This window comes from Orycteropus afer, unplaced genomic scaffold, assembly GCF_000298275.1.
Source record: "Orycteropus afer afer isolate SDZICR_OR568_19922 unplaced genomic scaffold, OryAfe1.0 scaffold00062, whole genome shotgun sequence".
NCBI classification, from domain to species: domain Eukaryota; kingdom Metazoa; phylum Chordata; class Mammalia; order Tubulidentata; family Orycteropodidae; genus Orycteropus; species Orycteropus afer.
This window is the reverse complement of record NW_006921649.1, coordinates 12,374,822-12,399,993: the sequence shown is the minus strand read 5'-3', so window position 1 is coordinate 12,399,993 and position 25,172 is coordinate 12,374,822. Positions and strand designations below refer to the sequence as shown.

Here is a 25,172-nt window from a genome sequence, read left to right as displayed (position 1 = left end):
AGGATTTTGTTGAAGATTTTTGCATCTATATTCATGAGGGATATTGGTCTGTAATTTTCCTTTTGGGTGATGTCTTTTCCCGGTTTTGGTATTAAGGTAAACCTGTATTTTTAATGAATTTGAGTTTTGTTCCAAATTGTGCTCCCACTCTATCCCGGATCTCCTACACTGATCCCTTTCCCATGCATCTTTGGTTTTCTTCATTCTTCTCTGCTTTGGATGAAGGGTGACCCATTGTTGCATTTAGATGGCCACTTGCAAGCTTTTAAGACCCCAGTTGCTACTCTCCAGAGTAGGTTGTAGAACAGTGTTTTTGTGTAGTATGTTATGCCAAGTGAGCTTGATGTCACCTGTGACCATGGTCCTGAGCCCACAGGTCCAACAACTATCTCCATCAGGGTGGTTGACTGTGCCTAAGAAGTTATTGTAACATTGCCCTTGTTACCTGTATGTAGGGATGTCATATGCCAACCTTATATATGGTCATGAGTGTATTCCCTTTTGCCTCGACATACCTGATCATTCAGCCTGTCTACCCATCTACTTACCCATAGATTAGTGTTTGTGATCACTAGTAACGTGGTATTATATATGTAAAAATGTTTCTTTGTTGTCTGTACTGTGCATCTCTCTGTGTCTTCCTTTCCTTAGTGTTATTATGTTGGTCACTTGCTTTTGGTACATTGCCCTTCCCTTCACCCAAATCAATACTTGTCTCTACCTATCTAGCAGTGTTCCACCCCACCTCCCCTCCCATCCCTGGTAATCAACAAAGAAAACTTCCTTCCATATATAAACCTTTCCTTGATGTTTTACAATAGTGAACTAATCCAATATTTGTCCTTCTGTGGTTGACTTATTTCACTCAGAATAACGGCCTCTAAGTTCACCTGTGTTACGTGGCGTTTCGCAGATTCTACGTTATTCTTTAGTGTTGCTTAGTATTCCATCGTGTGCATATGCCACAGCTTGGTTATCCGTTCTTCTGTTGGTTGTCACTTAGGGTGTTTCCATCTCTTTGCTATTGTGAATAATGCTGTGATGAACATGGGTGTGCATATATCTGTGTTTTGGCTCTCACTTCTTTAGGATATATACCTAGCAATGGGATTGCTGGATCAAATGGTATTTCTATTTCTAACTTTTAAAGAAATCACCATAGTTATTTCCACAGTGGCTGTATCATTTTACAGTCCCACCAGCAGTGTATGAGAGTCCCGGTCTCCCCACACCCTTGCCAGCCTTTGTTATTTTCTGTGTTGTTAAACTTTGCTATTATTGCTGGGGCAAGATAGTATCTCATTGTTGTTTTGATAGAGATACCACCTTGGAAACCCAAGGAGGGGAGGGGTCACTATGAGTCAAATCAACTCCATGGCAGTGAGTTTGGTTTTTTGGAATGGCTAATGATCACGAGCATTTCTTCATGTAATTGCTGGCCACCTGAATATCTTCCTTGGTGAAGTGTCTATTCATGTCTTCTGCTCATTTTTTAATTGTATTGTTTGTCTTTGTTATGTTGAGGTGTTAAGAGTTGTCTATAAATTTTAAAGATAATTCCCTTGACAGGTATGTCATTGCTGAATATATTTTCTCAATCTGTGTGCCCTCTTTTTACACTTTTGGAGCAGTTTTTTGAAGCACATAAAATTTTAATTTTTAGAAAGCCCAATCATCTAGTTTATCTTCTGCTGTTTGTGCATTTTGTGTTATGCTTGAGAATCTATTTATGCCATAAATTAAGGCCCCTAAGTTTACCCCTCCATCACTTGTTTATCAGTTTGTTGTGCTGCAGTGGCTTGGATGTTGCTGTGAGGCTGGAGGCTATGCCATTGGTATTTCAAATATGAGCAAGGTCACCCATCATGGACAGGTTTCAGCGGAGCTCCCAGACTAAGACAGACTTGGAAGAAGAAAGGGGCCATCTACTTCTCAAAGAATTGGCCAGTAAAAACCTTATGAATAGCAGTGAAACACTGTCTGATATATTTCTGGAAAATTGTACGAATAGCCCTGAAGCATTGTCCGACATAGTGCCAGAAGATGAGCCCCTCAGGTCGGAAGGCACTCAAAATATGACTGGGGAAGAGCTGCCTCCTCAAAGTAGACCCTACCTTAATGATGTGGATGGAGTAAAGCTTTCAGGACCTCCATTTGCTGACATGACAAAACTCAAAATGGGAAGAAACAGCTGCAAACATTCTACACAGTAGCTGCTAACAGTGAGCTCAGATTTGGCAAGGATTGTGAGGTTGGTACAAGATTGGGCAGTGCTTCGTTCTGTTGTACATAGGGTTGCTATGAGTTGGAGCTGACTCGACGGCACCTAACAACAACAAGAAGTTTATCCCTATTTTTTCCTTGATGAACTTTATAGTTTCAGGTTTCACATTAAGTCTGATCCATCTGGAGTTAGTTTTTGTGTATAGTATGAAGTATGAATTTTGTTTCAGTTTTCTGCAAATGGATAACCAGTTTTGCTAGCATCATTTGTTAGGAACTTTCTCTTCCCCATGTAATGTATTTCATCCCTTTGTCAAAGAGCAGCTGACCATGGGTCAATGGATCTATTTCTAGATTATCAATTCTGTTCCACTGATCTATGTGTCTGTCATTGTGCCAGTACCAAGCTGTTTTGACTACTGTGGCTGTATAGTAGGTTTTGAGATCCAGGAGTGTGAGACTTCCTACTTTGTTCTTCTTCTTCAATAGCACTTTGCTTGTTTCAGGCCTCTTTCCTTTCCATATAAAATTAGTGATTGATTTTTCCGTATCCTTAAAGAATGAGGAGCTCTGGTAGCGTAGTGCCTAAAGCACTTGACTGCTAACCAGAAGGCTGGCGATTCAAACCCACCAGCCACTCCTCCGAAGGAAGAGGGGGCAATCTACTTCCGTAGTGATACTGCCTCGGAAACCCAAGGAGAGGTCGCTATGAGTTGGATCGACTAGACTAGACTAGAGGCACATAACAACAACAACAACAATAAAGAATGTTGATGGATTCTGGACTGAAATTGCATTGAATGTATAGATTGCTTTGGGTAGTATGCTTGCAAGGTTTTAAGACCCCAGTTGCTACTCACCAAAGTAAGATGTAGAACAGTGACTTGATGTCCCCATGACTGTGGCTCTCAAGTTTAGAGCCAACACTCTTTAATGTCTGTACTGCTTGTGCCTCTCATGATGAGTGAACCCTTATTAAGACCCTACTCAAGACTTTTTGGAACCACACAGCATCAGTGACATCTTTAAAGTGTACTGTTAATATCAGTCCTCTGCTGCAGCCATCCAGTTCTCATCATTGTACCTAGAATTAAATCTTAGCTCATCACCAAGGCCTTCAGGGCCCTGGATGTACCATCCCCACCCTAACCCCACCCCAGTCCTATTCTCTCCTCTCATGGCTTTTTGACTCTTCCTTCTATTCGGTTTGTTCCACTGTCCTAGCCTTCTAGTCATTCCTTCAGAACAGGAAGTTCAGTGCCCTCTTAGGGCTTTTATACATGCTGTTCCTTCTGCCTGGAGTTCTATGCCTAGGTGTTTCCCTGACTGGCCCTTTCACATCTCTCAGGTCTCAGCTCCCATATTACCTCCTCAGGGAGGCCTCTAACTTTCAACCTTAGTAGCCAACACCACCCTGGCTAACCTGTTAGCAGGATCTGAAATGGTTTTTGTTACCTTTTGGTTACATGTCTATGGTATTCTTTCCCACTCAGCTTGAAGTCCCCAGGAACAGGGAGTTTGTCTGTCTTGTTTCTTACCCTTGTTTCAGCACTTGGCACATTGCTGGCCTCAGTTATTTGGCTCTGTGGCATTTAAATTAAATGTTTAAAATCTTTGCTAGTTTGGAGTCATCAGAGGAAGTCAGGCTGGTTTAAGAAAATCTGAATGAAGAGGCTCTTTAGAAGAAGTGGCCTTAATTTCCTGAACAAGTTGAATAGGGTGTTGGTTGATGCCCTTCCCTGAAAGAGCTATTTTAAATGAACAAACAGATAAGAGTGATTTGTGGTAAACATATCACTTGTATATGGGTTTTCAAGGGTGCTAGAAAATTTGTTCTTTCTAGTAGTTTAAATAACTTCCCCTGAAATCTTGTTGACACTGATCCTCCACTGATAAGTTTTCTGATAGCAAAAACAGTGTGGATTTCATCAGTCTTCCTATAAACTTCCACTGTACAAATTCCAACTTAATGACGTCTGCCCCGCCCCCAACATTCTTTCCTGAGTGGTGAATTGAGGAATCCCAGATCCTGTCCACACCCTGGTGTTGAGATAAGAAGCTTTAAAACCATACCAAATCCACCACCATCAAGTCTATTCCAACTCATAGTGACTTTACAGGACAGAGTAGAACTGCCCCCTGGGGTTTCCAAGGCTGTAAATCTTTATGGAAGCAGACCGCCTCATCTTTTCTCCTGCAGAGTAGCTGGGGGTACAAACTGGCTGCTGTGCTTTTAATGACTGTGCCACCAGAGCCCCTTGAAGATGCCTTAGGACAGGATTTCACTACTTAACATCTGCTGAGGACTTAAGAGAGGAGCTCTAGTGGTGCAATGCCTAAGGCATTTGATTGCTAACTAGAAGGCTGGTGGTTCAAACCCACTAGTCACTCCACACGGAAGGAAGACTGCACAATCTACTTCATAAATATTTACTGCCTCAGAAATGCTATGAGTCAGAATTGACTCGATGGCAGCCAGCTTTTTTTTTTGGTTTGGAGGCCTTAGGAAGGAGTCCCCAGCTGGAGCAAACAGTTAAGACACTCGGCTGCTAACAGAAAGATTAGAGGTTCAAATCTACCCATATGGATGCCTCAGAAGAAAGGCCTGGCAACCTACTTCTGAACAGCAGTCAACCATCAATAACCCTATTGAGCACACTTCTACTCTGACACACACAGAGTTGCCATGAGTCGGAGCTGACTCAGCGGCAGCTGGTACTGGGAGGACTTAAAATGTTTGGTATTTTCTGAAGTCTGTAAAAGACCATTAACTTTTAGGTGAATTAGATGTGATATTTCTTTCCAAAGAAGCCTAGGAATATAACTTGCATTACTCTGCCTCAAGAGTTTGTTATTTTCTTTCTTTAATCTAAATACCTGAGTCCACCAAAAGAGTTGTACAAGAATGTTCATAGAAGCTTTATTCATAGTTGCCAGAAAACAGGGAACAACTCAAATGTCCATCAGCAACAGAATGGGTGAACAAACTGACATATTCAAGCAACAGAGGTACTGTACAAGGATTAAAAAAAGGAACAAGTGACCGATACACACAGAAACATAGGTGAACCTTGCAGGCATTGTGTTGAGAAAGGGAAGCCAAGGAGTCCCTGAGTGCCTCAAACTTAAGTGTTCAACTACTAGCCAAAACCTTGTGGGTTCAAACCCACCTAGAGGGGCCTTGGAAGACAGGCCTGGCAATGTGCTTCTGAAGGGTCAGCCTTGGAAACCTTGTGGAGCAGTTGTATGCTGCACACACAGCGTTGACTTGACGGCAGCTAACCATGTACCATATCTGAGTAAAAGAAGCCAAACAGCAAAAGCTACATGCTATGTAATTCCATTTCAGTGATAATAAAGAGCAAACAGAACCAGTCTTTGGTGATGGGTGAGTAGGGGAGAGAGGATTGACTGCGAGGGGATACAGGCAGTCCCCCAGTGATGAACGTCCGACGTACATGCAACTCACAGTTAAACCAATCTGATGTAAAGCCTATTGTATTAAATATCCGAGGCACATACAATGTTTTGTGATAACAAACAGGTGCTACTTTGTGATGTGTATCAAAACATTTAATGCTCCTGACTTTCCTGTGGGGATTTTCATGATTGTCTCTGCTTAAGATGGATGAAACTGTGGCTCAGAGAGGTTAAGCAAAATGCTCAGTGTCACACAGGTGGTAAGTGACAGAGCCAGGATTGATGCTGCACTGTACATATAGGCTTTTAGAACTGCTTGTGGGCCTCCCTTACCAAGTTCATGTTCACATTTCCTGGCTTTGAGTGTTCCTCCCCGCCTCACCCCAAGGTGGTTCTGACCCAGGTGTGTCTTGTCCCCTCAGCATCCCTTTGTCAGCAGCATCACCAATAATAAGGCTCTGAGGGAGCTGGTGGCAGAGGCCAAGGCTGAAGTGATGGAGGAGATCGAAGATGGCCGGGAAGAGGCAGAAGAGGAAGACACGGTGGATGCTACCTCTGTAAGACCAGGAAGAATGGGGGCTGGGGAGGGCAAGCGCCCAGTGCTGGAGTCTGTGGAATTTGAGGAGGCTCAGGAAGGGTGGTTTCTGTCTCTCTCCAGAAGCCCACACCGCAGGTTACATAAACAGGCGTGTGGGCCAGGGTGATGGATGGGCAGGTGTTGGTCAGATCCTAGAAGTTCCAAGAGACACCAGGAATCTAGATTTCTCACATGGAATCTTCTAATTTTTAAAAGGGGGCAGGTAATTCACTTCCAACCTTTTTCACATTGACTCACTGCTAAAGGGGCAGGGAGGTGGCATCTTCTGACCTCCTCTACCTCCATAAGAGGAAGGCAGAATCACCATCAGCAGCCCAAGGCTTGTTCCTATGAGGCCAGACATGCCGCCACCTTCCAGCCCTCTTACTAACCTTGTCACCAGCTGTTCCTCCTACAGCACCCACCACCCCTCTGCTGGATTCAGTAATTCACTGCAGTGGCCACACAGAACTCACAGATTATGGGCTTTATTAGGGAAGCAACAGGCTACAATTCAAGCTCAGGAATGCACTCAGTCTCTCTCAGCTGGGCATCTCTCTCAGCTGGCCGACTCTCTCAGTCTCTCTCATGAGCATGTCTCTCTCCCTCTCCTTCTCTCTCTTTCTCTCTCTCTCAGCAATGCATCTCCCTCTCATCTCTCTCAGCAGTGCATCTCTTTCAGCAACATGTCTCTTTCAGCAGCACATCTCTCTCAGCTGGCAGTCAGAGAGATTCTCTCTGCCTGTAGTTGAGCTCCTTCTGAGTCTGGCAGAGCAGCAAAACTAACCAATCCCAACATCAGAATTCTACACACCTGAGAGAGAGTGACTTGCTGGAAGATGACTTTGTGCTGCCACAGGTGGATGACTTTAATAATCAGCTACTCAGTTGCAAAGTGGGAGTTACAAATACTATGGCTAGAAAAGCCATACCTTGTAATTTACTGCATCACGCTCACATACAAAAGGAGACTGTTTTTCAGCACATTGGGATAAATGAAAAGAAGCCACATGGAGTCAGAGGCTGCAGGCCAAAGGGCTTTGCTACCTCAGACCCTGTTTGCCTGCTCTGAGGGCCAAAGGGACCCTGTCTTAGCATATTTGTAACCCATTAGCAGCTACAGCACTTGCTGAGCATCTGTGAGCTAATTTAAATTAAAAATAAATAAATAAATAAGCAGAGTACCTCAGTGGGCCTGACTCTGTCCTAAATGGCTGCTTTTCAATGTTTGGTCTAGCTGCTTGGGGAGAGCTCCTTGGCTAGGACCTAGTGAAGCAGGGGCTGGACTTGCCCACATTGTTGTCCATGCAGGCCCATGCAATGGCTTCCTGGAGTTGCATGCAGTCATGAGAGCAGCGTGAGGCTGGTACAAATCCTCACAAGGGTAAAGAAAAGAATCTTAGGGGAGAACAAGCAAATTAGTATAATAACCACAACTATTTCTGATTGGCTCCAGAGTGAGTGCTGGGCAGTCAGCCTTCTGCAGCCTACAACAGAGAGGAACCAAGGCTCCATTTTACAGATGGGAAAACTGAGAACTGAGAAGTGAAGTGGCTGGCTGAGCAGATAGGTAGCAGGGCTGGGTGTAGGTGAGGAATAGAGAATCAGGGTGGGAGAGGGAGACAGCTTTCCAGGGCCTGGTTCTAGGAGAAAGTGGCAGGCAGAGGGGCTGGGGAGGGAGGGAAAAAGTGGTCACTATGGCCTGGATCTCCACGGGCAGGAGGCTGATTTTCGTGAGGGCAGTGGGGACCATTGAAGGGTATCAGGCAGGGGCTGGGTGTTGGTTGAGGGCCATGGCAGATCAGATCTAAATTTTAGAACCATTTCTCTGGGTGCTGAAGAGTAAGTAGATTGGAATTACTTCTAACTACCTTATCCAAGATAAAAAACCAGGGGCTAGAAGGACTCCAAAGAGTGCTGACAGTGTGATTCCATGTATATGAAGTTTAAAAACAGATAAAATTAACCTGTGGCACTTGGTTGCCATTGAGTCGACTCCAGGTCATCACAGTCCCATGTATGTCAGAGGGTTGTCAATGGCTGATTTTTTTGAACAACAACATAGCACTTAGCGATTGAACCTAGATGCAAAGGCATGTGGAGGAGAGGAAGGGGGCTGTCACTGGGAAAGGAGTGGGCAAGACCTCTGAGCAGTGGCCGGCTCCATGCCTGACCTACAAGTGGGTTCTCACTTTATTCTTTAAGCTGGACATTTCTGTTTCATCCACAGAATTGGGTATTCTGTTTCACCCTAGCAATGTTTCCAGTACTCTTTACCCCCAAAAGCTCTGTCAAACAAACAAACAAAAAAACCTCAAAACTTTGTACCTGGCACATTGAATCCAACCCCCAGATAAGTTGTGTTTGGCTTTTATACAATTTTTAAGCCTTTTGAATTAGTTGCCAAGTAAAAATCTGGAGATGTCAGTAAAAATCCACATTTTCCTTTTCTCTTGAAATGTTGGAAGACGTGGCCACAACACTCAAAAGTTTCCTGCATTGTCACAATTGGCTGGAGCAGAGTAGCCACTGCCCCCTTAGATGGGGCATTCACCTCCACTCCTAGAAGAAACACAACCAACCAATTAACCAATGGTTGTTGAATCAACTCTGACTAATGGTGACCCCATGTGTGTCAGAGTGGAACTATGCTCCATAGGGTTTCCAGTGGCAGATTTTTCAGAAGTAGATTGCCAGGCCTTTCTTCTGAAGTATCTCTGGGTGGGTTTGAACAGCTAACCTTTTAGTTAGCTGCTGAGCATGTTACCATTTGCAATACCCAAAGACTCCTCCTAATAGGAATAATAGCTATTAAATGAAGCTAAGGTTAGAGACAACAAGATTCCTATTCCTTAAAACAGGTGGTAATTTTATTGTTGGTTGGGCATTAGGGATTGGTGAGGACTATGGCTTACTGGGGACTTTTACCTATTTTACTCCCTGGCCCTGATCCATGTCACCTTGTTGGGGTCTGACTTTCCAACCCTCCTGTGTCTCTGACTTTCCTTGGACATGGAGCAGTACAGCAGTATGGCTTTAACTGTCCTTTTTTTGTTTTTACCCTAGTCTCTAGGGAACCACACTCAGGATTCTTCTGAGGTGAGTCAGCTGAGCCTCAATGCTGACAAACCACTCAAGGAATCATCTTCCAACCCGCCAACACAAAGCCAGACTCAGGACAGTGTGAATGGGCCCTGCAGCCAGCCCTGTGAGGACAGATCCCTCCAAACCACTAGCCCCCCAGATGTGGCCCCTGGAAATGAGAATGGCCTACCTGCACCCCTCCGGAAGTCCCGGCCGGTGTCAATGGATGCCAGGATTCAGATAGACAAGGAGAAACAAAGCACTGACTGGGGGGACCTCAGTCCAGCAGCCAACAGGTCCCCAAAGCCAAGCCAAAGCCGGCCTAACAGCAGTGCTCTGGAGACCTTGGGAGATGAGAAGCTGGCCAATGGTAGGCTGGAACCCACTTCCCAGGCAGCTCCAGGCCCATCCAAGAGGGACTCAGATTATGGCAGCCTGTCCACCTCTGAGAGCATGGACTACAATACCTCCCTCTCTGCTGACCTGTCCCTGAACAGAGAGACAGGCTCTCTGTCCATTAAGGTAACTCCACCTCTCGCACTAGAGCCTTGGAGTAGGATTGCTGTAGGATGTTTTACTGCCCAGCTTTGGTTTTAGAAAGTATTTAGCAGCTGTTTCCCATTTGAAGTGGCTCATGAAGAATTGCCTTTTTTTTAAGGAACTTGTAGTTCAGTTCATAGAGGGGACAGTGGTGATTCAGTGGTAGAATTCTTGCCTTCCACGTAGGAGACCTGGGTTCGATCCCCAGTGTACCTGATGTGTAGCCACCACCCATCTGTCATTGGAGGCTTATGTGTTCCTGTGATGCTGAACAAGCTTCAGCTGAGCTTCCAGATTCCAAAACAAACCAAACTCACTGCCATCGAGACAGTTCCAACTCATAGCAATCCCTATTGGGTTTCCAAGGCTATAAATCTTTATGGAAGTAGGTGACCCCATCTTCCTTCCATGGAGCAGCTGGTGGATTTGAACCACTGACTTTCTGGTTAGCAGCCAAGTACCTTATCTACTATGCCACCAGAGCTTCCAGATGGACTAATACTTCCAAAGATGGACTAAAAGAAAGGCTTGATGATCTACTTCCAAAAATTCAGCCAATGAAAACCCTGGGGATCACGGTGGTCTAATCCCATTGTTCGAGGGGTTGCCATGAGTCAGGGGCCAACTTGAGGGCAGCTAACATCAACAGTTTGATTCATAGTTTCATCTCCAAAGTATTGGGGTTCAATTTGGGGTTTAGTAATGCCAAGCAGTTGGTTTGGCTTTCAATTTCAAACTTTGATTAAAGGCCTTGGTAATACCAGGAGAGAGAATTCTGAAAGTGGAAGTTCTTTTCTACAGACCTTTCAGGGGTCATACTATGGGGTCAACCAAGTGGTTCAGGAGATGACTGATAGATTCAATGAAAAGAAAGGGCTCATGGCTTTTTTCCTTGGCTTAGTGGTCTTTCTGGAGGTGGATAACATTGTGGATGACAATAGTTACTGTGCCTGAGGGGTCAGCCTGAGACAAACACTGTTAGGTGCTTCATTATCCCAATTTACAGATGCAGGAACTGATGCTTAGTGAAACTGGGAGCTGGACCATAGAAGGAGAAAGTGAAGGAGCTGATCAGACCCCAACTCCATGCTCTCAGCTCTACTTGCCTTCCTAGTGGAAGCTATGGCCTCCTTCTCCTCCATTGGCTGTAATGGGCTGACTCCTTCTCCTACCCACTTCATTACATTCTAGAATGTTCCTAAAATCACCATTGGCCACCTGACTGTGGCTATGTTGAGGTCTCACTCCTCAGCCAGGGCTGATTTTAGAGAAAGTACTATATAACTTCTTCTCCTATCCCTCATTGTTTTTAGCAGTGAAAACCACACAGTAGATCCTCAAACAATGTGTGCCTAATGAAAGGGAGAGAAAGAAGAAGCAGCCTGCTAGCCCATCAATGAGTTTCGGGAACCCAAGTTCCACAGGTCACTAGGACAAGTATGGACAGCACCTCTTAATGTATAGGCAGCATTGGGGCCCAGCAGCTTCCCAGGGACAGACGTCTTATCCCTTCTCTTCTTGAAAAGACTCTAAAGGTAGTGAGGGAGTACTGCCCAAGCCATCTCAAGACTACATGTGCCTGCCAAACGCATCCTGACAGGACTCCTGATGGTAGCAACTTCCTGGACCCAAAGTGCCCACCACTCAGGCAGTGTCGCAAATCAAGTCGGCCCTTCTTACGGCCCAGGTCAGATGAGAATGTTCTCCCTTTACCAAGTCCCAACTTCCTGTCCCAGGATCTGTCTTTTTCTGATTTAATTATCAAGACAATTCCCTTCCAAGAAAACCCCATTCTGTGTCCTCAGGGGAATGACCTTGCCCCACAGACCCAACACCAAAACCACCTCAAGGCCTCCACCAACAATTGCCATGGAGTCGGTTCTGACCCATGGCGACCCCGTGTGTGTCAGAGTAGAACCGTGCTCCACGGGGTTTTCAACGTTGATTTTTAGAAAGTGCATCTTCAGGTCTTTCTTCCCAGGAGCATCTGGGTGGACTTGAACCTCCAGTCTGTCCGTTAGCAGCGGAGCACATTAGCCATTTGCACTACTCAGGAACTCCCACCTTAAGATACAATAGTATAATCCCCAAACCTTGATTATTCTCTTGTAAATCACACAACGAATAATGCACCAATGTACAGTTTGTTGAATTTCCATAAGATTCATCCATTTCTCTTTTAGTTTAGTTCCTCCAGTCTAAAAACATCCCATCTTGAACTGAGTTGTAGGATGTGTGAAGTGGTATGATAGGAAGGTGAGAGTCAGGCTGACAGCCCTGTTACCAGGGTGTCCTGGGCGAGGTGCTGTGGGATGAGGTGGAAATGTGTAAATGTAAAAAAAAAAATAAAGGTAATTTTTCCCTTTTTCTTCCTGTACTCAAGGCTACACCACCTCCAGCAGGGTGTTGGCAACATTCTTGCGCTAGCTGACCTGCAGTGAATTGGGCTGTGCTGATAAGACTCCCCCAGCTGCATCAGCACCTTGGCCTGAAGTAGGAGCCTATTCCTCAGGGATGAGGCCCCGTGATCAGGAGGGGTTGTGTTCTGAGGGCTGCTGCCGGGGCCTCTTTTTTCCCCTTCATTCTCTACTGCCAGCTTACATTTCTCCTTGATCATTTGACCCATCTTTTTTTTGACAGTCTCCTAGTCTTTTATTTATTCATTCATTCATTCATTTTCCATACAGCAGTTCATACACATTTTGTTTTATGACATTGACTGCAATCCCCACAGTGTAACAGCTCTCATCCCACTTTCTCCCTGTAGTAACCTCTTCCCTGTCTCCTTTCCTGTGCATTCCTGCCCCCTGAGCTATCTCCCTGTGCAGATACTGCCCTTCTATTCTCCCGTGATTGATTGTTCTAAGGAGTGTGTCTTCCTGGTGTGAATGTTCACCCTCTATTCCTCTCTGTTGTTTGGCTGGAAGTTGATTTCAGACCTGAAGAGTAGCCAGGGGCCATAGTGTCAGGGGTCTCAGCAGGCTCTATCAGACCAGTAAACGTGGTCTTTTTTTATGATTTTGAGTTTTGTTCCACATTGTTCTCCCACTCTATCCAGTGTTTGACCCTCTTGAGCTGAGTCCTAGGACATGTGAATTGAGTACAATGGGGAGATGAGAGTCAGACATGATAGCTGTGTTCCCAGGGTGTCTGGGCAAGGTGCTAGGGGAGGTGGCAAAAGCATGTAGGGATGTGGCAAAGTGAGAACTGTGGGCTTGTCTCTACTGAGTGAGAATCAAGGTCAGAGAAAATTTGAGGGTACAGAGACCGGCTGCCTACAGCCACTTTGGCCGACTCTCTCCTCTCTCAGTAACACAGAGCTGGGCTCTACCAGGAGGAGCCTTGGAAGTCAGCCAATGGGTCAGGTACAAAGGACTGAAGGGGAATGCAATGATGAGACCACTGTAGGCCACGTGTCCTCACCCAAATCAGAATCCAGAATTTAAAGGCCCCATAGATTATCTCACACCTCCAGGCATCCAGGTATCACTTCGTAAGCACCCACATGTGCAATGCATGATTATTTGTAGTCAAAGGTAAAAATAATGAGTAATCCTATGGCAGTTCCAGATAGGAGTTCAGGTCAGGTCAGGGTTCCTGCCAAATCAGTTACAAAACAACTCTTGGTTTTTCACATTGGATTTTTGGCATGGCTGCAAGAGATTCTGGTTCTGTAATGATAGCCATCAGGAATGACACTTGCCGTGAGCCAGGTGCTACACCATGTGACCTCCAAGCATTATCTCATTGACTTGTCATAACCATCCTATGAGGCAAATACTATTATTATCCTCATTTGACAGATTTTAGGAAACTGAGGCTCAGACAGGACAAGGAACTTGCCCAAGTCACAGAGTGAATAAGTGGTAGAGTCAGGATTAGAACCCAGCCTGCATGTGTGGGGTGCTGGCAGCAAGGTAGGGAGGCATCAGGGCAGTATTTGGAGGCCAAGGTCAGGGAGAGGAAAGGGGGTACCCTCAATCACTCAGGCTCTCAGATTGAGAAGCTTAAGGCAAGAAGGGGACAATGGACAGCCACATCCTTCCTGGGCTGGACCGAGTCTGTGGCCAGGAAGGCTGCAGAGGGCATCTCCCTATATCAGCTGTGGATTCTTAGTTGAGATGCTGAGCTTCGCCTAATGATTTTTCCTGGACAGGACTCAAGGCTGCACAATAAGACCCTCAAGCGGACACGCAAGTTTGTGGTGGACGGTGTGGAGGTGAGCATCACCACCTCTAAGATCATCAGTGAAGATGAGAAGAAGGATGAGGAGATGAGATTTCTCAGGTAAGTCTGGGAAGCACCACCAGGGATGACAGTGGGGTGAAGTTATCGTATGCAAGATGAGCATAAGGGCCTTCTGTCTGCAGCATAAAATAGGAGATCAAGGAGACAAAAGGAAATGGGTTTGACTGAGATTCTGTACATCTCTATTCATCTATCCATCCCTCCATCCATTCATCTGTCCACCCATGCATCTACTCATCTAACCATCTGTTCATCCATGCATCTACTCATCCATTCATCCATCCATTCATCCACCCATCCAGTTGTCCTCCTGCTCATGCATCTATCTGTCCATCCCAAACATAAACATTGACTAAGTCCCCATGACAGCACAAGCATCACGCTGGGGTTGGGGAATAGGCAATGACCCAGACAGATAAGACTGTTGCCCTTGTAGAACTTATGCCTGATGGGCCAATGCACACCACACAAGATAATTTCCGATTGTGGCATATGCTGGGAGGGTAATGAATGGGTGATATGATAGCAAGTACCTGGGTTTGAGGGGTGTGCTGCTCTGAGGGAAACCCTCTGAGCTGAGCCTGAAGGGTGAGGCGAGCAGTTCTGTGCTCAGAGCTGGGAGCACAGAGGGAACTACAGTTGTTGAGGCTCTGAGGAGTGACTCTTGGCTTGTTCAAGGCACTGAAAAGATGGCTGGAGTGTAAGAGTCAGAGGGAGACAGTAGGGGATCTGGTCAGCAAGGTTGGCAGGGTCCAAATCATGTAGGCCTGTGGGCTCTGATGAAAGAGTGTGGCTTTTATTCCAGGTGCAGTGGGAGGGTAACAGCTGGAGAGTGACCAGGTCTGAGGACCCTTTTTAAAGATGGCTTTGACTGCTGTGTGAACCAGGGCTATAGAGTGGGCAAGACTAGGAGCAGGGAGACCAGGAGTTTGGACCCTCTTCTAGGAGTCAGGCTGTGGGCTTGGGCCATGGAAATGGGGAGGAGTGATTGGATTCGACATACATTTTGGAGGCAAAACTAATGAGCCATGCCAAGGGATTAGATTAGGCAGGAAGGTATTCGGCAGAACCTACAAGCCAGGGACTGTGCTTTGCACTTTTCAGTAGCTATTTGTTTCTAATAGCTCTCCTTGTTGTTAACTGCTGCTGAGTCAAGCCCCACTCATAGTGACCTCACACATAATAGGACCAGACCCTTGTGGTCCATTGGGTTTTCATGAGCTGATTTTCTGAAGTAGATGGCCAAGCTTTTCTTCCTGGTCCTTCTTAGTCTGGAAGCTCCACTGAAACCTACTCAGCATCACAGCAACACACACGCCTTCACTGGCAGTTGGGTGGTGGCTGCAAATGAGGTGCATTGGCTGGAAATTGAACCCAAATCTCCCACATGGAAGGTGAGAGTTCTACCACAGAACTACCACTGCCCTCCTACAAACAAACAAACAGAAAAACAGTTGCTGGTGAGGCGAGTCTTATTCATGGATACCCATGTGTGTCAGGGTAGAATTATGCTCCATAGAGTTTTTAGTGGCTGATTTTTCAGAAGTAGGTCACAGGGCCTTTATTGAAAGGTACTCCTCGTGGACTCGAACCTCCAACCTTTTGGTTTGCAGCCAACTGCTTAACAGTTTGCATCACTCAGGGACTTGTTAACAGCCCTCCTTAGGGAGATCTTATTTCTACCATTTTGTAAATGAGGAAACTATTTCTTGGCAGTTAAGTTACTTGCCCCAAATCACCTAGTTGGGAAGGGGTAGAGTTGAGATTATAATTGCATGTATTAGTCTCCTGTGGCTGCTACAACAGATTACTACAAACTTGGTGGCTTAGAACAACAGAAATTCATTCTCTCACAATTCTGGAGTCCAAAATCCAAAACCAAATCCACTGCCATCGAGTTGAGTTGATTTGATTCTGACTCATAGTGACCCTAAAGGACAGAGTGGAATTGTGGCATAGGGTTTCCAAAGCTATAAATCTTTACAGAAGACTGTCTCATCTTTCTCCCATGGAGCAGCTGGTATGTTCAAACTGCCCACCTTTTGGTTAGCAGCCAAATGCTTTAACCACTATGCCACCAGAACTCCTTTTCTGGAGACCAGAAGTCTAAAATCAAGGTGTGACCAGGGCTGCTGTCCTTCTAGAATTTTTAGGGGTAGAATCCTACCTTGCCTCTTCCAGCTTCTGATGTTGTTGTTGTTATGTAGTGTAAAGTGAGACCCGACTCATAGTGACCCCTCCTTGGGTTTCCGAGGCAGTATCACGGTGGAAGTAGATTGCCCAACTTCCTTCCGAGGAGTGGCTGGTGGGTTTGAACCACCGGCCTTCTGGTTAGCAGTCAAGTGCCTTATGCACCACGCTACCAGAGCACCTCAACTTCTGATGGCTCCTGGCATTTCTTGCCTTTTGGCCACATCACTCCAGTCTCACATGACCTTCTCCTATGTCTGTCTTCTCCTGTGTGTCTCTTACAAGGACACTTGTCATAGGGCTTCAGGCCCACCCAAATAATCTGAGATGATCCCATTTCGAAATCCTTCATTACATCTGCTAAGACCCCTTTTCAGATAAGGTCACATCTCAGGTTCTGGGCCTTATGAAGTGGATGTAGCTTTTGGTTGCCACCATTCACTGCACAACAGCACACCTGTCTGTGTGAGAATTTCCCTGAATGTCTCCCAGACTAGGTGCTTCCTGGGGGCAGCAGGGGAGGGTGTACTGGTCAGTGAGGCTGAGGAACAACCCAGCTCTACTGGGTCCAGGCCTCTGTGGGGTAAATTCATGATTGGTTTGGAGCAAATTTCTAGAACATCACACACATTCATATTTTAAAAAAGCATAAACTCAGAAAGAAGGAAGAATGGAAATGGGCACCCAGGGAGGAAGTGGGAAGTGTGCTGTAACAGGGAGGGATTGCAACTAATGTCACGAAACAAAATGTGTATCAATTGTTGAGTGGAAAACCAATTTGCTCTGTAAATTTTCACTTAAACCACAATAAAATGTTCGATAAGTAAATAAATAATAAAAAGCACAAATATTCCAAAGCAGTTTAGGATGCTGTGGAGCGCTTCTTCTCACTCGAGGCCAGAAGGATGAGAGCAGACTTTTTCATAGTTAGTGTTCCTGCATGCACACACACATACCCACTCTGGTGTCCTCATCTGCTGAGGGTTGGGGAGGCTGGGCAGGGCTTACTGTTGCCCGGTGACTCCACCTGCTGGTTTAACAGTCACCTGGGAGATGCCCTGGATTCATAAAGCTTCAGACCTCAGGAGCTGGGTTTCTGTTGTCTCCCCTGTGGACACTACAGGTTCTAGGGTTGAAATTCCAGATTCCCACACCTCACCTAGAAATGATGCACCTGACCCTGGACCCCTCCCTAAGAGGAGGAGCTGTGTGCTACTTGGGTTGGCAGGGTGAGACCTACCCAGGTGAAAGAGAGGTGCTCAGAAAGAACAAGCCTTTTCTTCTTTGTGTGCCGTGGTCTGGAGGTCAGAGTGTCCTGTAAACCAGGCACCAGGCTGCAGGGCCACAAAGGTTCAGATCATTCCCTGTTGACCCATGCCTCATTAATGCCTGGATCCTAGCATTCCTAGAAGATTGGCTCACATGTGGAGGTTTGAGTCTGCCCAGAAGTGCCTCAGAAGAAAGGCCTGGCAGTCTGCTTCCAAAAAATCATCTGTTGAAAACTCTATAGAATACAGTTCTCTGATGTGCATGGGGTTACCATGAGCTGGGGTTGACTTGAAGGCAAATTTTTTTTGAGGGGGGACCAGGTGGAGGTCACACAGGTTTTTGAACTGTGTGACAGCATGTGTATCCCTGTCCCCAGGTGAAGCTTCTGGGTCAGAGGTTCCCCTGTCCTTCCCTAAACTTGCTTGTGCAGGTTCCTTCTTAAGACATCTTAAGACATTATTCTGCCTCTCTGCCTGCTGCCCTTGTGAGAACCAGGGTGGGTCTGGGAGGTAAGGTTAGAACCTGGCTGCCTGCCCTCTTCTTTGTATATTCCTTGATTTGGTTGTTTATTTGTCAATTTTTGTCTAAACCTTAGTTTCTCTTGAGTTAGGATTTCAATTTTTTTGTTAACACTCACATAAATCGCCCCTGCTTTTCCACTTCCCAGAAAAGCAGAGGCTCAGCTAGAAGCTTCTTGATGGAGAATGTGCTTCTCCAGAGGTGCAGGTAGCCCCAGCCGCCTCCTCATTCTTGGTGTCTTCCAGCTTTTATTTTATCAAGTAGGACACTTTACATGCATCACCACATTTAACCCCCAAAAGACCTGAGAGGTCAAGATCATTGTCCCCGTTTTACAGATGAGGCAGTAAAAAACCAAACCAAACCCATTGCCATCAAGTCGGATCCAACTCATAGCAACTCCTCCTTAGGTTTCCTAGGTGGTATCACTACAGAAGTAGATTGCCAACCTTCCTTCCGAGGAGTGGCTGGTGGGTTTGAACCGCCAGACTTCTGGTTAGCAGTCAGATGCCTTAAGCACTGCGCCACCAGAGCTCCTGATGAGGCAATGGAGGTCCACAAAGATTGGGTGACCGCCCAAGGCCTACAATTGGAAAGTTGACAGAGCTAAGATCCAAACAAGGCTCCCTCAGATCCCAGAGAGTATGCCTGGCCTCTCCTTGTGTAGGTAGTTCCTTAGTCCTCAGTGGCATCTTTGCTTTTTACACTTTAAAGAGGCCTTCTGCAACAAATTTGCCCAGTGCAATGTATCATTTAATTTCTTGACTGCTGCTTCCCTGGACGTTGATGTGGATCCAAGTCAAATGAAACCCTCAGCAATTTCAATATTTTCTCTATTTATCTTTGAAGTGTTAAAATGCAAAGGTATCACTTTGAGGACTAAACTATGCCTGACCCAAGCCACGGTATTTTCAGTTACCTCATATGCGTGTTAAAGCTGGACAATGAATGAGGAAGACTGAAGAATTGATGCCTTTGAATTATGGTGTTGGCAAAGAATATTAAATATACCATAGACTGCCAGAAGAATGAATAAATCTGTCTAGGAAGAAGTACAGCCAGAATGCTCCTTAGAAGTGAGGGTGACAAGACTTTGTCTCACGTTCTTTGGACATGTTATTAGGAGAGATCAGTCCCTGGAGAAGGACGTCATGTTTGGTAAAGTAAGAGGGTCAGCGAAAAAGAAGAAGACCTTCAACAAGATGGATTGACACAGCAGCTGCAACGATGGGCTCAGATACAACAGTGATTGTGAGGATGGCACAGAACTGGGCAATGTTTTGTTCTGTTGTACGTGGGGTCACTATGAGTCGGAACTAACTCTACAGCACCTAACAGTAAATTGTGATGTTGTTTATTGGTCTAGTTGTAAAGATTTTTGCTTTTTTTATGTTGAGATGTAATCTACATTGAAGGTTGTAGTCTTTGCTCTTCATCAGTAAATGCTTCAAATGCACTTGCTTTTAGCAGGCAAGGTTGTGTCATCTGCATATTGCAGATTGTTAACAAGTCTTCCTCCATTCCCGATGCCACATCCTTCTTCGTACAGTCCAGCCTTCTCAGATAATTTGCTCAGCATACAGATTGAATAAGTATGGTAAAAAGATACTGATTACATAAATGATGCCTATTATTTTCTTTTTTTTAAAAAAAATCTCTCTTGTGATCTGGGTGGCATATTAGTTTTTAATGGAACTTCCCTGAAGATAAATATTTAAACTTTGGGGTTATGCTGCCAGTATTTTTTCGATGAGTGCAAGATTAAGGTGGTTTTATAAAATTAGTCTAGTGTGTGGTATAGGTCAAATTTGTGTGTGTGTGTGTGTGTGTGTGTTTTAAGGTAATATAATATCATGGTCTAAAATTCCAAAAATGGGAGAAGGTGAAGAGTGAAAACTCTCCCTCCCTCCTTTTCCTGCCAGCCAGCCACTTCCCCTCCCTGAGGTTATATTGTGGTGTATATCCTTCCATAGATACTTGAAAGTGCACATACATACACAGTGCACACACATTTATTGCCCATTTTGTGTTTTACACATATGGTGGGTAGAAATTTAGACACTCTAACATCTTGCTTTTTTCACTAAGAGATTAGTAAAGGGGCATGGAGGTGGCATCTTCTGACCTCCTCTAACTTCACAAGAGGAAGATAGAATCACCATCAGCAGCCCAAGGCCTGTTCCTATGAGGCCAGACATGCTGCCACCCTCCAACCAGCCCTCTTACCAACCTTGACACCAACCATCCCTCCCATAGCACCCTCTACCTCTTTGCTGGGTTTGATAATTTGCTGCAGTGGCCACACAGAACTCACAGATTACAGGGTTTATTAGGGAAGCAACAGACTACAATTCAAATTCAGGACATGCTCAGGATACAGTTCTTTGATCTGGACAGTCTCCCCTCTGCTGTGTCCTTAGATATGCCTCTCTGGCCCTTGGCCTCTTGACCTGGCCTCTGCCTCTGTGGGCCAGGTAAGCCTGACACTCCATCTCATGCCACCTTGGTACCACTGCCACCATCTCTCAACCAGGCGTCTCTCTCAGCCAGCAATTGAGATTCCCCTCTGCCTCTAGGAAGGCTCATTTTAAGCCTGACAGAGTGGCAAAACTAACCAATCTGAACTTCAGAGTTTACACACCTGAGAGAGAGCAAACTTGCCCAGAAGATTACTTTGTGCTGCTCCAACAGAAATACCCAAAGTGGATGACTTTAGCAATCAGGAGTTTAAAAGCAGCTACTTAGTTGCTCACAGTAAATTCCACCGTGGAGTTAATTGCTGGTCTCATTATACGGAATAACTACTACCAGCTTCCCAGCCAAGTTGACACTTATTTGCATGGTCCCACCCAGTCATCCAGCGGGAGTTGCAGAAACTATGGCTAGAAAAGCCATACTAAGTAATTCACTACACTGCAGAGATCATTCTATATCTGTTCATAAAGAGTTGTGTTTTTAATAGATGTTTTCCCAATGTAATTAAACATTTTCCTAAGACTTGATGTTTTAAAATAATTCATTGTATTTATTTTTGATGTTGTTAAAAACAACAGAACATACACCAATTCAACAGTTCCTGCACGTGCGTTTCAGCGGCATGGATTACATTCTTTGACTTGTGCATCCACTCTCATCCTCCTTTTCTGAATTGTTCCTCTGCCATTCACATAAACTCACCACCTCTTAAGGTTGCTATCTAACATTTCCGACTTGCTGTTGCCAAATTGATCCCACACGGATAGTCCAAGACTTGATTTGCAGTGGTTGTACAGAATTCCATCATACGGATATATTTGAATTTCTTTAATTATAGTGATGGACATGTAAGTTGTTTCTGATTTCTTAAAATAATGTTGTCATAAACATCCTTATTCAGTTGGGTTGTTCATCTCTGAATATTTCTTCAGATTCAGTATCCGGAAGTGGAACTACTATGTCAAAAGGCATGAACATATTGCTGAATTGTCCTGCAGAGATGGTCTACCAATTTATACCTGTCAGCAGTATATGAAAGTGTCACTTTCCACTATAATCTTGCTTATTTAGTTAAGGAGCTCCGGTGGTGCAGTGCCTAAGGCATTTGACTGCTACCCAGAAGGTGGGTGTTCAAACCCACCATCTACCCACTCGGCAACCCAAGGAAGGGTCGCTATGAGTTGGGACCGACTCGGCGGCACACAACAACAACAACAGCAACCCATCAGTAGATGGGGCAATCTACTTTCATAAAGATTTACTGCCTTGGAATCCTGACGAGGTTCTCTATGAGTCGGAATCTACTCAGTGGCAGTGGGTTTGGGTTTGTTTTGGGGCATTTTGTTAAAGAAAATGTTTATTTCTTTTTAATTTTGCATTTTATATCCTTATAAGTCATTAAAAAAATTTTTTTCTGTCTTTTGTTTCATGTCTGTGTTCTAAACTACTCTCTTATTAGGGTGTTCTTGTTTGTCTAATTGAATTGCAAGTACTCTTTATGTATTAAGATTATTAATGTTTTGTCTGTCACTAAATGTCAAATGACACCTTAGTTCTAGTTGCCCTCTTCCCATCTCGTGTAATACTTCTTCATGCTCCAGTGCTTAGTCTCCCTAGTTGTGAGTTATGTGATCTTTGAGACCACTTTCTGGTTGTGAAATACCTAACATCTTTTAACCGTTCAGGCGTCAGGAACTCCGTGAGCTCCGGCTGCTGCAGAAGGAAGAACATCGGAACCAGACCCAGCTGAGCAGCAAGCATGAACTACAGCTAGAGCAGATGCAAAAACGTTTTGAACAAGAGATCAATGTGAGTGGGAAAAGATGGGTCCTCCAGGGTTTCTTGCCTCTATTTTTTTTTTTTTAAGTAGGTGCTTCAGAATGGGGATAATTGGGCAGTGGAGAGTGATTTAGGAGTTGCCCAATTCCTGTGGTTTTGAAATCTCATTAAGCATTGACTTGTAAACAGAAAATCACATGAAGGTCACAGTGATCCTCTGAGTCACATAGGAGGTTCTTCTAGAAGAGAAATAACATTTTATTGAATACCACACAACAACTCTGCAAGGGAGATGGTCTGGTCTCCCTTTAGCAAATGAGGAAATTGAGATGCAACTCAAAGAGGTTAAGTCATTTGACCCAGGTCACACAACAAAGAAGTCGTGGAGTTGGGACTCAAACCCAAGTCTAAGCAGGCTTTGGGCTCTCCCCCATCTCCCTCCCAAGTATAAAGTAACTGCTGAATTTCTCTTTCTCTTCCTTCCAGGCCAAGAAGAAATTCTTTGATACTGAGCTGGAGAACCTGGAACGGCAGCAAAAGCAGCAGGTAGAGAAGATGGAGCAAGACCATGGTGTGCGCCGCCGGGAGGAGGCCAAGCGGATCCGCCTGGAACAGGAACGGGACTATGCCAGGTTCCAGGAACAGCTCAAACTGATGAAGAAGGAGGTGAATATGTGCTGGGCTGAGGCAGGGGGGCTAAGAGTATCAGGACTCTCTCATTTGCAAGTAATAGCAACCCCAGCAAAACCTCATATTAACAATGGGGAGTTTGGGGGAGGTTGTATAATGGTAAAGCTAAGTTCAGGACTCACCTTTCCTGTGTTGACTTCACTCTTAGTAAGCCTTGCCATGTGGTCTCTGGCAGCTGCCTTTGCATCCTCCCCGCTTAGCAGCACCAGCTGAAAGGGGCAAGAAAGAAGGAAGAGGAGGTGGCCCAGGGAGATTTGCAGTGCTGTTAACTAGAAGAGGAGTGAGTGCTGGGTATGAAAACACAGCAAGTCCTCTTCCTGCTACTCCCTCTTCTCCCAGAGAAGCCGTCCCGTGCTGGGGATCCACACACCTCTTCTTTCTCTGTCCCCTCCCAGCTGAAAGAGACAGGGGAACGAGGCACAGTCTTTGCCTGCTCTGGGAAAGGGCATGTGGGTCCCAGAGAACAGCCCAGAACCCAAAGGCCAGACCATGGTTTCCATCCTAGACTCTCAGGAGAAAGGAGACCGACAGAGGACTGGGGAAGCCCCAGGGCAGGAGCACCAATCCAGTTGTTTCCAATTGCTCCATGTCACTGGTCCATGAACCTCCACCAAGGGTAATCCATCGTACTGGGGCCTTCAGTTAGAGCCCAGCTCCCAGACTTTACCATGATGGGCTTGACGTTTGGTACATCCAATAGGCCTCAAGCAGCTGCCTGTGGGAACCAGGCCCCTGGCCAGATGAGCAGGGCCAGGGCTAGGGGTACAGCAAGCGAGGCACTTGCCTCAGGCACAAAACTTAAAGGGGTGCCAAAAAACTCAGTAATCAAGCTTAATCATATTTTCATACAAAATGGTAAAGCAAAAATTAATGTAAAAAATTCATGATGAATGAATATAAAAATTAAATGAAGACAGTATCTAACAGGGCCGAAATTAGGGGGAAGTGATGAGTTTGAGTCACGCAGGTACTAGGTTGGGTCCTATCTTTGTCATTTTGATATTTTGTGCATCGTAATTTTTTTTTTTTTTTAATTATTGTGGTAAAATATATATTATAAAAGTGGCCATTTTAACTACTTTGAAGTATCCTGTTCAGTGGCGTTAATTTTATTCACAATGTTATGCTACTGTCACCATTATCTGTTTCCAAAATTTTTACCCCAAATGGAAACTCAGTATCTCTAAACAATAACTCCCTATTTTACCCTCCCTCCAGCCCATGGTAACCACTAATCTGCTATCAATATCTATGCATTTGTCTTTTCTAGACATTTCGTGTAAGTGGGATCATGCAATATTTGACCTTTCATGTCTGGCTTATTTCACTCAGCATGTTGTTTTCCAGGTTCATCCATGTCATAACATGTATGAGAACTTCATTCCTTTTTTATGGCTGCCTAATATTCCATTGTATGGATGTACTACATTTTGTTTATCTGTTCATCCATGGATGGACATTGGATTGTTTCCACCTTTTGGTTATTGTGAATAATACTTTAATGAACATTGGTATCCAAGTCTTTATTTAACACTTTGATATTTTGTTCCTTGTGGATTTTTATTATTATTATTCATTTTTATTTCTAAAAATATTACCTTGATTACTGAGGTTTGTTTGTTTTTTTTTTTTTTTTTGCATTCCCTTAAATTTTGTGTCCAAGGTATGAGCTTCACTCCCCTCACCCTTGTCCTGGCCCTGGTGCTCAGAGATGGACAAGTGGGCTGGAAGGATTTGAGGGGAGCCAGTGTCAAACATATCCCCAGCTCATGCATCAGACCTAGTGTCGAGTCTTAGCTCTAGGGCTCACTAGCTGTTTGGCTTCAGACAAGTTCCTTCCCTGAGTCCCGTTTGCCTTCTGTCAAAATGAGAGTTATTGAGCAGCTACTTTATTATATGTGTGGCACTGTGCTCAGTGTCAAGGGTACTGCATTGAACAAAATAGACAGGATCCCTACCTCAAGGAACCAGAGAAAAAGTAAGTACACCATCACACAGATCAATTGCCAACTGCATATGTGCTGTGAAAGCAAATAGGCTGGTAAACTAGAATATATATGGAGAAACTGTGTAAGGTGTCATGGATGGCTGCTCAGTATATGACATTTAACCTGAGACCAGAGGATGCTTCATTCTTCTTCTGGGTAAGAGCATTCCA

General features: G+C 44.9%; 1 protein-coding gene across 1 annotated transcript in view; it reads left to right on the top strand.

Annotated features, from left to right (window-relative positions):
- The window catches only part of STK10 (serine/threonine kinase 10), a 230,286-nt gene that overhangs the window by 166,371 nt on the left and 38,743 nt on the right, over positions 1–25,172 (top strand). The window contains exons 8-12 of the mRNA XM_007939772.2: positions 6,066–6,200; positions 9,287–9,826; positions 14,001–14,131; positions 22,231–22,354; positions 22,811–22,990. Of these exons, the coding sequence (XP_007937963.1) occupies positions 6,066–6,200; positions 9,287–9,826; positions 14,001–14,131; positions 22,231–22,354; positions 22,811–22,990 (1,110 nt within the window). The remainder of the gene's footprint in view (positions 1–6,065; positions 6,201–9,286; positions 9,827–14,000; positions 14,132–22,230; positions 22,355–22,810; positions 22,991–25,172) is intronic.